At 34.8% G+C, this 15,754-nt stretch overlaps 2 protein-coding genes across 6 annotated transcripts; one reads left to right on the top strand and one right to left on the bottom strand.

Moving 5' to 3' along the window:
* Nucleotides 1-3,902: 3,902 nt before the first annotated feature.
* LOC122576379 (serine protease inhibitor dipetalogastin-like) lies at nt 3,903-8,506 on the bottom strand. 3 transcript variants are annotated; one of them, XR_006319740.1, is made up of 7 exons: nt 8,114-8,506; nt 7,868-8,050; nt 7,010-7,153; nt 6,035-6,187; nt 5,744-5,917; nt 4,379-5,314; nt 3,903-4,041 (listed from the first exon to the last, which is right to left on the bottom strand). XR_006319740.1 is itself a non-coding variant. In XM_043746585.1 (6 exons), the coding sequence occupies exons 1-6, from the start codon at nt 8,136-8,138 to the stop codon at nt 5,109-5,111; spliced, it is 885 nt and encodes a 294-aa protein (XP_043602520.1). In that variant the 5' UTR covers nt 8,139-8,506; the 3' UTR covers nt 4,011-5,108. The 3 variants fall into 3 exon arrangements, 2 of the variants coding, with proteins under 2 accessions (XP_043602520.1, XP_043602521.1); XM_043746585.1 differs by having other exon boundaries at nt 4,011-5,314; XM_043746586.1 differs by lacking the exon at nt 7,010-7,153 and having other exon boundaries at nt 4,011-5,314.
* Nucleotides 8,507-8,650: 144 nt separating this feature from the next.
* On the top strand, nt 8,651-14,290 carry LOC122576377 (coatomer subunit beta'). Of its 3 annotated transcripts, none has more exons than XM_043746576.1 (9): nt 8,651-8,786; nt 8,873-9,033; nt 9,798-10,149; nt 10,224-11,162; nt 11,246-11,481; nt 11,557-11,895; nt 11,968-12,567; nt 12,674-12,961; nt 14,038-14,290. In XM_043746576.1, exons 2-9 carry the CDS (start codon nt 9,031-9,033, stop codon nt 14,074-14,076), a joined length of 2,796 nt encoding a protein of 931 aa, XP_043602511.1. In that variant the 5' UTR covers nt 8,651-8,786; nt 8,873-9,030; the 3' UTR covers nt 14,077-14,290. The 3 variants fall into 3 exon arrangements, with proteins under 3 accessions (XP_043602511.1, XP_043602512.1, XP_043602510.1); XM_043746577.1 differs by lacking the exon at nt 14,038-14,290 and adding an exon at nt 13,195-13,983; XM_043746575.1 differs by lacking the exon at nt 14,038-14,290 and having other exon boundaries at nt 8,656-8,786; nt 12,674-13,072.
* The last annotated feature ends 1,464 nt before the right edge of the window (nt 14,291-15,754 follow it).

The following is a 15,754-nucleotide window of genomic DNA, read 5'->3' as shown; positions in this document are numbered from 1 at the left end:
GAAAAGACAACTCTGTGACGAGATTTATTATAGAGTGTATCAAGTTTTATGAGATGTTGTCTTCTATCCAGATGCGTTTTTCTTATCAAATCAATCGGAAAACGGTCGAATATTGGATCGAAGGAAGGCTTTCCGAAGCCATCGTTCGAATATAATTACAAATTACGCGACAGGCTATTTATTCGCCGACAAAGGAACATTGTAAACAGCTTAATTGTCCGAGCAATTCCATCTTATCCGATCGTAAACTTAATTGCTCGCCTATTAACGTGTAAAACGCGAGGAATACAAGAAGAAATATCAGAGGAAGCCTTATTGCAGAATCTGCTTTCCATTTTCCCGTTCTACTTCTTTTTTCTTTTTTCTTTTTTGTTTTCATATCCACTGTTTGAATCCCTGGAAGCAAAAATAGCAATAGCCGACCGCAAAGGCACAATTAACAGCACTTGAGAGACATACCTAAATGGTTAAAGTTCGGAAAGCAGGTCACCTCTTCCCCTGATCGCGTGCAGACAATTCGCAAACTCATTTTTCTCGGGAAGAATCTCTACCACGATAATTCCAACCTGATAGAACACGTGGTTCTGTTTGCAGAAACGTGATTCAACGATGGAAAATTCGATAGGAATATTGGTACGAAAAAAAAGAGCGTAAAGGTAGAAGGAATAACCCTGGCCAAATGTAAACCTGTGAAATCATAGTGTAGCTTTTTTACACGGATATCCATGTGTATACGCGTTAAAAGAGGTTTAAGTTATAATAGCACATAGGTGTGCATAGTAGCTCTATCTCCCTTATCCATATATTTTTTAACACGTTATTGTATTATCACATATTATCCATATATTTTTAATACGTTATTGTATTACTATATATTGTTTATATTATTCATCTTCCTTATCCATATATAATTTGATACGTTATTGTATTAGTATATATTACCCACATATTTTTTAACACATTATTATATTACCATATGTTATTTGTATTATCCATCTTCCTTATCCATATATAATTCAATATGTTATTATATTACTATATATTATTTATATTATCTATCTCCAATATCCATATATAATTTGATACGTTATTGCATTACTATATATTATCCATATATTTTTTAACACATTATTATATTACTATATATTATTTATATTATCTGCCTCCTTTATCCACATATAATTTGATACGTTATTGTATTAGTATATATTATCCATATATTTTTTAACACGTTATTGTATTACTATATACCATCCATATATTTTTTAACACGTTATTGTATTACTATATACCATCCATATATTTTTTAACACGTTATTATATTACTATATATTATTTATATTATCTACCTCCTTTATCCATATATAATTTGATACGTTATTGTATTAGTATATATTATCCATATATTTTTTAACACGTTCTTGTATTACTATATATTATCCATATATTTTTAATATGTTATTGTATTACTATATATTATTTATATTATCTACCTCCTTTATCCACATATAATTTGATACGTTATTGTATTAGTATATATTATCCATATATTTTTTAACACGTTATTATATTACTATATATTGTTTATATTATCTATCTCCAATATCCCTATATAATTTGATACATTATTGTATTACTATACATTATCCATATATTTTTTAACACGTTATTGTATTACTATATATCATCTTTATATTTTTAACACGTTATTATATTACTATATATTGTTTATATTATCTATCTCCAATATCCCTATATAATTGGATACGTTATTGTATTACTATATATTATTCATATATTTTTTAACACGTTATGGTATTGCCATATATTATTTATAAAAACATTTTTCCATTCATAAATACATTCTAGCGAAATACACATCGCGTATAAGGAATCTACTGAATCTTATGAACTTCGTGTGTGCAAAGCCAAGTGCGACGAAGTTACAGGTACGTGCGACTGTCAGAAAATATTATCAAACCAAATCAATTTCCGGGCTGTGAAGCCAAGGTTACATAAATAATACCAGTCACGCAAAAAATGCAGACAGGTCGATCGATGATTATACTTGCCATTGGACTGCGCAGTTTATGCATTAATGCGAATTTTTGAAATGCCAAAATGTGCACACACAAATAATGCAAATATATCACACAATTCAAACGCGATACAAATAATTATGAAAATGAATACAACTGTTACATTTATACGATACAATTATTATTAATTACGAATACGAATAATTTATGAAAATGTGTAAAATAGCTGTGTAGTCTCCGTAATATAATTATTATTATGCTACATATATAATATAATAGTTTCTATAGTATTTAATATTAATAAGCAAGACAATTTCCTATCTATTTAGTTTCCATTCGTTTAATTCTATTAAACTATATTTAGAGAATTGTGTATTTGCATAAAAATTCGTGACCGTGTTATCAGTTTGAAAGTAGAGGACTCGGAGATTGATAAAGTTTAATTGGAAAACGGGACAGGAACAGATACACGAAATGACGACTTGCAATGGCCTAGTAAAGCTGGATGATCACGCTAATTCTCTGGCATGTTAATTGATCTAGTTCGGATGTAGCAAACGTGTAACGTTTCATTTGCAATTTTTTGTTCAATCGACTGCGAAATTTATCTCTTAACGTTGTAACTACGGAATGGAATTCCGAGGATTCTTTGTGCTTGATAATTTAAACTTAAAAACTTAATAGCATTTCTAATCGACATTTCTTCTTACGTGCAAGTTCTACAATTGTATAAAATTTAAAGAAATTATCTGCCAACTATGATACATGTTGATCCAGCTCAGCAACATTTAAGGAAATCTAATAAAGAAGGTTGTTCAATTACTAGCAGAATCGCACTGATTGTTTAACACGAATCGAAAGAGGACGCTATAAAATTCATAGAATATTGAAAAATGTTTAATATCAAAGATTGGCCTTTTTTTCATATCTTTCTAACGTCTTGGAAAAATGACGAATAAATTACATTGATGACGGCTTATCTCCTGCGATGATTACATATCTTTTGACGAGCAAAGCTGTTTGTATTCATTTCAAAATATCTTAATAGATAAAGTGAAAAAATATTCCCATCTGAAGCTGGTTAAATGTTCTTCGCGAAAATGGGACAAACTCCTAAAGCAATTGTCAGTAATCTTCTTGTTTAATATTTTTGTCAGCTCTATATAGCGTATACGTTATACAATATATGGTATGACACCATATTACTTGTTATATATATGTAATAAATAATAATAATATATATAATAAATAATAATCTCGCCTTATAACACCATAATTGCAAAGATTTTCTTGTAAATGAAAAACACGCTATATTTAGTTCCACTTAAAATATAAATCACCGCACATGTGTAGTAAATAATCTTATAAATTTTATTCACAGGAAACGTCAAGCGTAGACAATAAATAATGAAACAACGAAGATTCAGCAGTATGGACACGTGTCAGCTAAACGAGGAGCCAGAAGATTACATCAAGAATCCTTCCAGCGGATACCTCACGGACATCCACGACGGCAAAAATGAAGTAAGACATACGTTTAAGGCAGTTAAAACGTCCCGCTGTTCTGCGTAAAAGGCGAGTGAAAGACGGACAAAAATGTGCACGCAAGCCGAATGACATCAGCCGTGAATAAAATATTAGGATACGATGGTTGTGCTGCTCCTACAGCTATCTGCCTGCTCGTCGATAACTTTCGACGACGAATTCTCGAAGGAAATTCCGCCTGATCCGTACAGCTGGCCATTTGGTCCCCGGAGGTGCTATTATAGCGATATCTTCCGTTTCAATTCGTACCGGCGCTTTATACCAATTTATTTTCTGTACAGGTGACCGAGAAGATGAAGAGTATTGGATGGACGAGTATATGGGAGGAGGTTCCAGCTATTTTCTCCAGGAAGATCCACCAGAGGCGAGTGATTCATCCTCGATGACGCAAGATGAACGAAACGTGGATTAATTGCGTGAAAACGCTAGCAAGGTCCGTCGTAGACAAGCGTCAAATCTGCTGAAAAGAATGTTTCGTATCATAAATAATTACGAGGTTTCTTCGATGGCTGATGTCAGTTTAAAACGCAGAGCAATGAATATTCTGGTTTAACCCCTGAAAGCCATCATCGAAGAAAATCGTCTGCTTTTTCCTTCCGTTTTAAGAATCAATAAAATCGAGAAGATGTAAGTAATTAATTAGCGTTTTAGTATCATTGGATATTAGGCAAAGAATAGAAAAATTATATGGTCTCATTATGGGATGGTAATATAAGGAGAAAATTCATATGAAATTTCGCTCATGATAGCCTTTAGGGGTTGAAGTTTGTAAAGGCCCAGCAAAATTAGCTCACTTTTATTTGGAAACCTCAATTTCGCGCACCATAAAGCCTCTGGGCTCAGGTACGACAAGTTATCGCTTCCACACACCGGAAATCGGAGATTTTCCTCGGGTATGGATCTGCAGGGGTTATCGTCAGGGTCGACGCAGGCTCCAGAATGCTTCAGGGACAAATCTGCGAAAGAAAAATGAAGTAACAGTGCTTGTCTGCTTGGAAATCTTTTGCGCGTATATTATACGTGTTTTGTAAAACGTTTTGAAAATTAATCGCCAGCGTAGTGAGATACAACTATCGTGATTACGCTGGTAAAGTTTGAAACAAACCTGAGAATGTATGTATAGAAGCTACAAAATGTTTGGTACAAGTATATATCTCGCAAAAGTGACAAAAGTTTTAAACAATTAATCGTTCATTGTATCAAGTTATTTGAAAAGTTCATAGCGCTTTTATTAGAAATTTCTGTTAAATAATGAAACGTACGAACAAGCGTGTACTACTTTTAATTGGATATGACAAAGCAGTGATTTTCAACCAGCGTGCCACAAAAAGTTCTAGAACAAGCAGTACCTGATTTAGACAGGTGCAATGGCCTGCTTTCCTTTAGACTTTAGACTGTCAAATACAAGACGTCCGGCTGTCAATACCTTGTCTTGAAGCGTGTTACGAGATGTAAAAGATTGAAAATCGCTGCCATAGACAATTAAGGAGAAACATTGAATATTTGATAATAGACTCAAGTAGTCTAGCTAAATAAGGTCTTCCCAAGACAGCACTGACATTTATTTTGATTGTTGTGGCATTGTAAGTGATGGATACTTTTGTAGGTAACGCCATCGTTTCCGCAAACCTCGTCCTTTGCACCGAAGGTCTTAGCAGAGGATTTGAGATGAGCACACGAGAGCTGCGTGTTCTTCTGGCATTCGTTATCCGATAACAACGTCTTCAAATCTGAAAAACAAATTAAAAAAGGCCTGTGAAGTCTGAGATCATTTATCTTCTCAACTTTAATTTCACAAAACTTTACAAAAAGAGAATACAATATATAATAGAGTGTGGATCTTTATGCATTTCATACGAGAAATTTAAGAATGTATAAAAATGAACAAAATGCATATAATACATATACGTTAAGTTAAGTAATAAGTTCGTTCAAAATTGTTTGAAAACTATAAAGGTGCCTGAAATGTACCTGAATTTTTTTATGGAAAGTATATGTTTATAGAGGAATGACATAAATAAGTTCCTCCTTAATTAGATAGAATATTTGATATGTTCTTTTTAAAAAAAACTAAACGAACTTATTACTCGATCTAATAGAAATATATACAATATAAGAATAAAGAATATTAGCCACGAAAACTTGGTAACACAACTTACCACGAGCTTTGTAACACAAAAACTTAAAAGGATTATGATAGGTAACGCCATCTGAAGCGCACACTGGATTCCATTCGAACCTACTATTGGCAATGTCACAGATCTTTTCGACGCTGTCATAAATGTCATAAACCTCCCTAACCGTGCAACTACCGTTATGAAGAATCTTCAGATCTGAAACGATCAAGATCCTAGTAATATCGGATACGATGAAAGCATTTTCGTTTCTTTATGAAATACGTAATACATGTAGCTGTTAGGTTTCGTATAATTATTTCTGTTTCTATTTACCAACGTTAATCTGTCGCAGACAGTTCACCTGAGCCTCGTTTCCATAGGTCAAACCATTATTCGCGCAGACGGGGTTGGAACCGTACGATAAGGTCTTGTAACTATAACAGCGATCCATAACTTTGCAAGGACCGCTCAAAGCTACTGTTATATCTAAAATAATATTATATTAATTTTAACGTTTTACTGCTTCAGATCAGAGCTGAACGAAGCTGGTACAGTCTTAAAATAATTGGCACATTAATGAATTATGCAATTGAATGGATGTTTTGCTGAATTATATCTGAAGCAACTTTTTATTTTACCGCATTTGAACTCGTTCCACATTTTCCAAATTTAAGTTCATCGACCGACTCATACACTGACTAACTGTATATTGAATAGTTAAAGAAAATATGATAAATTTGTCTCAGACTCCGCTATCGTTTATGCGTTCTTCCTGTAATAAATAAATTCGCGTTGACTTTTTTTGTCAGATTCATGTAAGAATATCAGAAAACTATTCTTTCATAACGACCAATAACGAGGTCTTATTTTATTATAAATCGTCTTAATACCGACAACAAGCTAACGTTTTATAATTTCAGTTCTATCGCAAACCTAGTTGAAACCTAACGAGGACAAGTTCAAGCTAAATTCTAATATTGCATTAGATCCACGGTGGACCTGGTCAACGAAACTCAGAGGGACAGTAGTCTCTGGAAACGTTGCTCATGTTCGCGGAATTCTACTAACTCGAAGATAAGGGATTTTTAGTTTGCATTGTTAGGAGAGTCGGCGACCAGACGAGAAAATGTAACAATACCCGCGGACATTAGCGTGTAACAACGAGCCAGAGTTTGCAAGCTGGAATTCTGGTCTCGCGAACCTCTCTCAGTCCGACTGGTCAACTAAATTTCTCCAGCCAGCCAACTTTTGCTAACTTTAATCCGTATTAACGGCACGGTAAATATACCCAGAATTTGTCTTGCTTACTCTGCGAACGTTTGTAATTAACGCATGAAAGTGATTCCAGGTTCGTGTACGTGTGCCCATCCGATCCACAGATCGGCCGATAAAACAGATTTATCTTGCAGTAATCATCCACCGGTAAACAATATCCAGAATGCATGGGTATCACTGAAAAGGAATTTTCGTTCATTAAAGTACGAATGTATGAAGGTAAATATTATTTTTAACGTAAGTTATGAATAATTTTTATTAATTTCATTAAATTTATTCTCAAATACCACATGATCCGAGGTATGTCTCTCGGTGATCAGCAGTTACAGGTACATACAGTACATTTATGCACTTATTACTGTTATGCTATTATAATACTATTTAAGAGAATGATATAAAACATATTGAATTTATAAAATACAGAAAATGTAACTTATATATCATGTTCTCTAGATGTGGTCTTCAATTCAAGGCAGTAATATAAATACGATTTATTTATGAGTTCAAACTTTTATTCTTTATTGAAATATCTGAGGGGTGCACTAAAAAATTTACATACCCCTATATTACTATAGTTAAGGAATAATGTTGCCAGGACATATATACTGTATGTAGTACATACAGTATACGTCAAGAAAATTGCAAGAAAAAGAAGGCTAACGAAGTTTGAATAATTTCACCATGCAGCTAGGATATACGGTATTGTCCGTTGAATTAGGCGGCTTCCGGCCAAGTATAGTAAGAAACATGGTATTCCATAGAATTAAAAATTCATGTACGCCCCGCGTACGTGCTTCGTGAATGTTTAAGTATGCCGTGACCTAAACTCGCGTAATTGTACGAAGCATGGAAGCTTAGAATTGCAAAGAGGGAAATTTCATTGTTACTCACCGTTCTGAAATGTCTGATAGTTAACGCAGTCTAGGTATAAACCGTTGGCATAAGTAATGCCATCACTACCACAAACTGGACCATCATACAAATCTACGTTATTAAAAATTTCGCAATTTTGGTAAAAAATTCGTTTGTCCGCCAATATAAAAGTCCATCCTCTTCTACAGATCAGTGTTAAACCTGAAAATCGACATTACGTGAAATATAATAAACTCAATAATAAGGTAAATATTCCTCTTTTACCGAAAAAGAATAAGAAGTACTTCATGGTAGGTGTAGGTATAAGTACATATTTTGCAAATTATTTTGTGAACCGTATTTTATACGAGATATAATCGCTATATCTTAAGGATGACGTATTAATGCAGATTATTTCTCATTCCTTTCTATAAGGTTTTTTATGCAGCACGTGCTTTTATCGTCAATATTTTCTCGTTTAATCAGAATGGAATGCAACTGCAATTATCTTATCAACGTGGTTTACATGCTTCGCTAGATACGCTTCATGATGCGTTATTAATCGAGAAAACAATTTATGACAGCGTGGTTTTGATAGACGAAAAGATACTTAGAAAACTATTACAATGTTTCCTTTTATGCATAGGTACATATTTATGAAATACATATTTAAAATTGCAAGTTATATAATAGATTCAAATAAACCGCCATTTAGTAGGTAATTACCATTCCTACTATATCGTTGGGAGATCTAACAGGTTACCGACTGTACAATTTTTAATAAAAAAATTATATAGTAAACGATTTCTGTTTTATCGACAGTTCAGCAACGATACATCATGCATTCATGAAGATGCAAGTTAAGGGTTTGACACATCATATAATGTCTCACTAAACTCATAATCAAATATTCAAGTCTTTTGATAAACTTAACACGTGTGCAACAATTATCACGGAGGTTATTATAAGATTCGATAGTGTAATTAATTTGAACAATCCATTCGACGCTAAATATATCTGATTAATTACTGCAACTGTGTGCAGGAACCTTCAGATCAACGCCATTTTTAGGAGGTGTAGGTTGTGTGGTGGAGGAAAGGTTGGGCCACGTAGTTACTTCATGGGAGAAGATTTAAATTTCATATCTGTATTATTGGACTTGAATTTATTCAATACTGTAAATATAAGTTATACAGCACACAATGGTACGTATTTTAGGAACGAATTTAACGTAATTTAGTTAATTTTTCATTCGCTCCTGTGTACATGTTTGCGCTTAAATATAGTGGCAGTGACGAACAATTGGATCATTAATAACTATTTTCTCTAATAAATGATTATTATAAGATGCTTCCAATACAGATACACTCGATTTAAACATGTTTAATGATAAATTGTCTCACTCTTTTTTTTCTTTAGTTGCTTCTTTCATTTTTGACAGCTGGCCGCTTACGTGAACATTTATTGTAAATAATAAAAAATCTACGTTAAGAAATATGATATATAATTGCTCTTAATGTAATATATATGTTGTTTGTGTAATACCTTTAATGCAAATGTCTTATATCGTGTACAGGTTACATTCATATCATCAACATGGGTTTCATCGACTTTGTTTTCAAACTTTGTTAATTCAGAATTTTTCTACCCCAACTTTGGTCAACAGCAGTACTAACTAATAATAATATTAGCTATATGCATTTACAAATGTGTATGTTGGTTATTGTCGTTATTATTTATTGCCAATTAATCTTGCTATTGGTCAAAAATAGCATTGATGAATTGTAGTCAACAAAAGTAATATTAATAAAACCAATATTGGTGATATCAATGTAAATCACAAAATACATATTCCTAAAATTACTCACTAATTGCTTTACCCAAGATTTTCTACTACCTTTTATTGCATTCATATGGTATGATACATATTCCCTTTTAAATTATAAATATATACTTTATTTTCCCTTAGCCACTGAGGTTAGATATCAAGCGAAAACTGACCGCTCGGTCAGACAGGGTAAAGAGCGTGGACCTTCATCCTACAGAACCATGGATGCTCTGTTCCTTGTATCAAGGAAATGTTAATATTTGGAATCATGAAACTCAGACGCTGGCCAAAACATTTGAAGTATGTGACTTACCAGTTCGTACAGCCAAATTTGTACCACGCAAGAATTGGGTTGTTACTGGTTCAGATGATATGCAAGTTAGAGTATTTAATTATAATACTTTGGAACGTGTGCATTCTTTCGAGGCACATAGTGACTATGTTAGATGCATTGCAGTACATCCAACACAACCATTTATATTAACAAGTAGTGGTATGTGTATTAACTTACTTATTAAATTTTAATGATAATTTTATTTCTGATTAATTCTTTTTTCTTCTTGTTAGATGATATGCTAATCAAATTGTGGAACTGGGAAAAAGGTTGGATAGCACAACAGGTGTTTGAAGGACACACACACTATGTAATGCAAGTAGTATTCAATCCAAAAGACAACAATACATTTGCAAGTGCTTCATTAGACAGAACAGTGAAAGTATGGCAACTTGGATCTTCCACAGCCAATTTCACACTAGATGGTCATGAGAAAGGTGTAAATTGTGTTGATTACTATCATGGTGGAGATAAACCATACTTAATATCAGGAGCAGACGATAACTATGTCAAAATTTGGGACTATCAAAATAAAACTTGTGTACAGACACTAGAAGGACACACACAGAATATTTGTGCCGTTTGTTTTCATCCAGAATTGCCCATCATTCTTACGGGTTCTGAAGATGGAACTGTTCGAATATGGCATGCTGGAACATACAGATTGGAATCTTCCCTTAATTATGGTTTTGAGAGAGTATGGGCAATTGCTTGTTTAAAGGGCTCAAACAATGTTGCAATTGGTTACGATGAGAGTAGCGTTATAGTAAAAGTTGGTAGAGAGGAGCCTGCAGTTTCAATGGATTCATTAGGTGGTAAGATCGTCTGGGCAAAACATAGTGAAATACAGCAAGTGAACTTGAAAGCTTTGGGAGAGGAAACACAAGATGGGGAGAGACTCCCACTGGCTGTCAAAGACATGGGTGCCTGTGAAATTTATCCACAAACTATCCAGCATAATCCGAATGGAAGATTCCTGGTAGTTTGTGGAGATGGAGAGTACATTATTTACACATCTATGGCATTAAGAAATAAAGCCTTTGGTCAAGCATCGGAATTCATCTGGGCAGCTGATTCAAGTCAGTATGCTGTCAGAGAAAGTAATACCACTGTAAAAGTCTTCAAGAACTTCAAAGAAAAGAAGAGCTTTAAGCCTGATTTTGGTGCTGATGGTAAATATAATAATTATTCTTCAAATTGCCGTATTTCATTTACTAATATAATTTTATTAATTTATTATATTTATATTACACAGGTATTTTTGGTGGATTTTTGTTGGGCGTTTCTTCTGGATCTGGTCTGTCATTTTTCGACTGGGACTCGCTTAAGTTAGTTCGTCGTATAGACATTCAACCTACACATGTCTATTGGGCCGAAAATGCCTCTCTGGTAGCATTAGCTACATCTGATCAATACTTTATTTTAAAGTACCATGCTGATGTGGTTGCAAATGCACCAGAAAATTCAGAAGACATTGAAGATGCTTTTGAGGTTTGTCATTTTACCTGCCATTAATGCCTACAATGAAGAAAGTAATATTCTAAAACCTTTTAATATCATTTATAGATGGTAGCAGAAATGAGTGAAACTGTGAAAACTGGTCTATGGGTCGGTGACTGCTTCATTTACACAAATAGCGTAAATCGGATAAACTATTTCGTCGGTGGAGAAGTTGTGACTGTATCACACTTAGACAGACCAATGTATCTTCTTGGATATGTCCCAAGGGACAACAGATTGTATCTATGCGACAAGGAACTGTCAGTTGTCTCGTATTCGTTATTATTATCTGTATTAGAATACCAGACTGCTGTTATGCGAAAAGATTTCGAGACAGCAGACAGAGTTCTTCCCACGGTTCCCAAGGAACATCGTACGCGAGTGGCTCATTTCTTGGAAAAACAAGTTCGTATTATTAAGACAATCTCTTGCTTAACACTTTGTTTATTTGAAGAATTAACATTTAAAATACTGTAGGGTTTCAAAGAACAAGCATTGGCTGTGTCCACGGATCCAGAACACAGGTTTGAATTGGCTCTGGCATTGGGAGACCTCGCAACGGCGCATTCGCTTGCAAAGGAAGCGAATAGCCAGCAAAAATGGCGGCAATTGGCGTCTCTCGCCACTCAGAAAGGAAAACTGTGCTTAGCACAAGAATGTTTACATCAGGCGCAAGATTTCGGTGGGCTCCTACTGCTTGCCACAAGTACAGGAAACGCGAGTATGATTCAAAAACTAGGCTCGGACGCTAATGATATGGGCAAGAATAACATTTCTTTCTTGTCATATTTTATCCTTGGAGACCTTGACAAGTGTCAGGAAATCCTTATAAAAACGGACAGAACTCCAGAGGCTGCGTTCTTTGCACGAACGTACGCTCCTAGTAAAGTTTCATCGATTGTAAAATTATGGAAGGAGAAACTCTCGTCTGTGAGCAAGAAAGCTGGACAGAGCTTGGCTGATCCTGAACAGTATGAAAACCTGTTCCCTGGATACAGAGAAGCGTTGAAGGTCGAACAGTTCCTTAGAGAGGAGAGTAAGAAGAAGGTTCCGGCATCTGCATTCCCGACTATGAAAGTAAGAATGAGTTTACCTTTTTCTTAAAAATTCTGAATATTTCAGTAATTTGTGATATTGCAAAACATAGAATGAATTTTAATGCGATTTCATATGTCGATTATAGCCGAATGTCGAACGAAATCCATTCGAGGAGATGCTAGCGGCTGAGCAGGCGAATCGGTTTACCTACAAAGCGGCTACAAGTACAACTGACGAAGCAGAAGAACCAACCACCGAAATTCTAATGAATAGGCTACAGGATCTCGATATTGGTAAGGTAATCCCATCGTCTACGGAAAAATCGAATCTTCCCGAGAAGATTACGAAGACCACCAGCAGCTCTAGACCATTAACCATGGACGAGGACGATCTGGATCTCGATCTTGAAATCGATGATACTATAGATACTACTGTAAGTCCATTGTGTTACTACCAATATGTGTTTCTTCTATTAGTTTTTCTTTTTTCATGCAACATTTTTTACCTTGTGCATGCTGTCCGTATATAAGTGCTTCTACATATACAAAGTAAGTGTACGCGCATAAAAGTACATTTACTTTTTTTATTTATTTTATACAGACTTAATTATGTTGTGAAATAGAGTTATTTTAATTGGGATATCAAAATCATGAGGGGGCTTGGTAGGGGTGAATCGAGGTCAAACGGAAGAACAACATGGATGGGGAACAAAAGAGGGTAACTAGACGATGCTTTAATACCCTTAAATACAGACGCGTAATTCTAGAAGGGTATTACATTACTAAAACAGTCTGAAACCAAGCGTGGTACGTACACGCGCATCTAGAACGAGTGTATGCGTGGCAATATATCGATCTTGACCGATGTATGTGAACACGTTCCACCTATCAAGCAGAACGAACACCACGTTAAATAAAGCAAAGAAAGGCGAAACACACGCGGAAATAAAAGGAAGAAAGAAACCGTAGGCAGGTAACGCGAAAGTAGAGAATTTCGAGCCTTTTGTTTTAAGATAAAAATCGATAGCTGTATTTTCAGTCATATTTTCTTTCCTCGTCTAATTTCTTTCTAAACACCGATTATTAGGATTCTTGAGTCATCAACGAGTGAAGAGGGAACTACGAAGCCATAAAGTTTGTTGACTTTGCGCCAGTCACGGTTCATTCTCTTTACAGCCTTATTGCCATAACATTCGTGTACAGAATCCCTCTTTGTGTACCCTTTCCCTCGTTTATATTGTTTTATCACGCTTTCTTTATTTAGACAGCAAATATTTCTCTCGCTCAATTATCATATTTTCATATTATACAATATTTATTAAAGTATCTATTAATCTAATAAAGATTAAATCTTTTAAGAGGAGTAAAGAGAATACAAAGTTTCTAAAGCAGTAGATTTTTTTATACATTGAAGCTTTTTTAAATTCCTTTTTTTTTCTACTATCCAAACGTTCTGTGAATAAAAGTAGATGATAAATGGCAACGCTGAAAAATATATTTTCTGTTTCAGGGTGTGAATCTCGACGACGACCTCCTCGAGGAAGACTAGCCCGTCGATTGGAATACCATTCTCCTGTTAATCATTCCTTGCAAGCCGACCAGAATTGTTTAGACAAAATCAAGTATTAAAGAGAAAAGAAACCGCCGAAGAACGTTTTTGTGCGCGAGTGTTTCTATCATGCACAATATTCAGCATGTGCACGCAGACTTTATCCATGTACTGAGAATTATATATATTGTAATATAACAAAACATTCACATAAGTTTCCATCTATTTCTTTCCACAGCCATCGTTGCTCACTCCCAAGAGGTACCATTTTTATCGATGCTTAGGAACTTAGGAAATATACAAATACATGTTGTTCATATAACAGAATAATTCAATAAAATGTAATCTTTATTTCATTTTGCAGATAGACATCCTTAAGTCTCCTTAGCATTGTGAAGAGTAAAAGACTACAACGAAAATATTTCTAATCCTAAAAACTAACATACGATAAATTTTCAATTTATTCGTAGTGCAAGTAACATTCCAATGAGAGAATAATGACCTGTCAATCTCCGTATCTCCTTTCAATGACGTCACCATCATCCATAACTTTTTCCATGCTGAGCAAGCTCTCCACTAAAGGATCCTAAAAATAATCCAAACACTTTATAAGCGAGGAACACGTTAACTCTCTTTGAAACTCGAATAGTCGTCGATTTTCATGCACGCGTACGTGTCGTCAGCCACTGTAGAAAGAGAAAGAGATACATTTTGCGTGACTTGTACGTGCCCCGACGTTCTCCAGCACAACGTGTGCTCGAAGAAGGCCCGAACTATCGTATTCCATCTCTACTTTCATTGTATGGCGCTTGAGCCTTACTCATTTATTTGCAAAATTGTTTGCAGATCCTAAAGAAGATATAAAAGAGAAGAGAAGTAGACGGAACAGCAAAGTCTATGCAGTGTTTAAGATTCGAAAGAGTTGTTAAAATGAAGTTGAAGCGATCTTGAAAACGGAAGTAGGTCGAAGGAGACTAAAAGATTGAAACTACTGTAACCTCTTTTCATTAGAAAGTTTATATTTATCTGCGTGTCTTGTTGCATTTTTGTTATTTTTATAGTCGAAAGTAGATTGAGGAACCGCGTGTCTGGATAACAAGAGATGGCCACGAGGACGGATTAATCGCGTGTAAATTTACGCGACACCCGGGGAACCTGGTACAACAAGCTGAAAAACGATGCAGTAGTAGGTGGAGACAGAGAAAGACGAGGGAACGGGGCGGGAAGGTAGCCGCGCGCGTCGTCTCGAAAATAGAAACGGCTTCGTTGACACTCTGCTACAAATTGTCCGCGTCGTTATGCTCTTTGTAAGAGCCAGGCGCTCCTTCCTCCCTGGATGCTCGCCGCTGGAATATTTTGCGATTTTTGCGTTCCGACCTCTACCCTTTGACTAATCGGTCATTGGATATTAGAAACGTGTATAGATAACTTCTTTAAAAAGTTATCTAGGTTCACAGATTAACACCGCAACTATTATTATTATTGCAATATATTTTCATAGGAAATTAGGATAGATTAAGGAGTTGTTAAGTGGAACTTAACATTTATGTTAAATAAGATCAGTAATAATGTAAAGATAATTATATGTGAAGACCACACGAGAAACATATGATATGTCCGTTTTTGTTCATTTTCTGATTATGTCATTTGGCGGTGAAGAAGTATTTTAACGTGAAAT

The sequence above is a fragment of the Bombus pyrosoma genome, linkage group LG16 (genome assembly GCF_014825855.1).
Source record: "Bombus pyrosoma isolate SC7728 linkage group LG16, ASM1482585v1, whole genome shotgun sequence".
NCBI classification, from domain to species: Eukaryota; Metazoa; Arthropoda; class Insecta; order Hymenoptera; family Apidae; genus Bombus; species Bombus pyrosoma.
This window is presented reverse-complemented; position numbering and strand designations above follow the sequence as displayed.

Excerpts from the sequence above, each read along its gene's own strand:
- LOC122576379 (XM_043746585.1), bottom strand. The coding sequence starts at position 8,138 with ATGAAGTACTTCTTATTCTTTTTCG. Across the intron at positions 5,918-6,034 it reads TCTGCGACAGATTAACGTTG|ATCTGAAGATTCTTCATAAC; the intron begins GTAAATAGAAAC and ends TGATCGTTTCAG. Across the intron at positions 5,315-5,743 it reads TTTGTGTTACAAAGCTCGTG|ATTTGAAGACGTTGTTATCG; the intron begins GTAAGTTGTGTT and ends TTTGTTTTTCAG.
- LOC122576377 (XM_043746575.1), top strand. Across the intron at positions 10,150-10,223 it reads ATTTATATTAACAAGTAGTG|ATGATATGCTAATCAAATTG; the intron begins GTATGTGTATTA and ends TCTTCTTGTTAG. Across the intron at positions 11,896-11,967 it reads CTCATTTCTTGGAAAAACAA|GGTTTCAAAGAACAAGCATT; the intron begins GTTCGTATTATT and ends AAAATACTGTAG.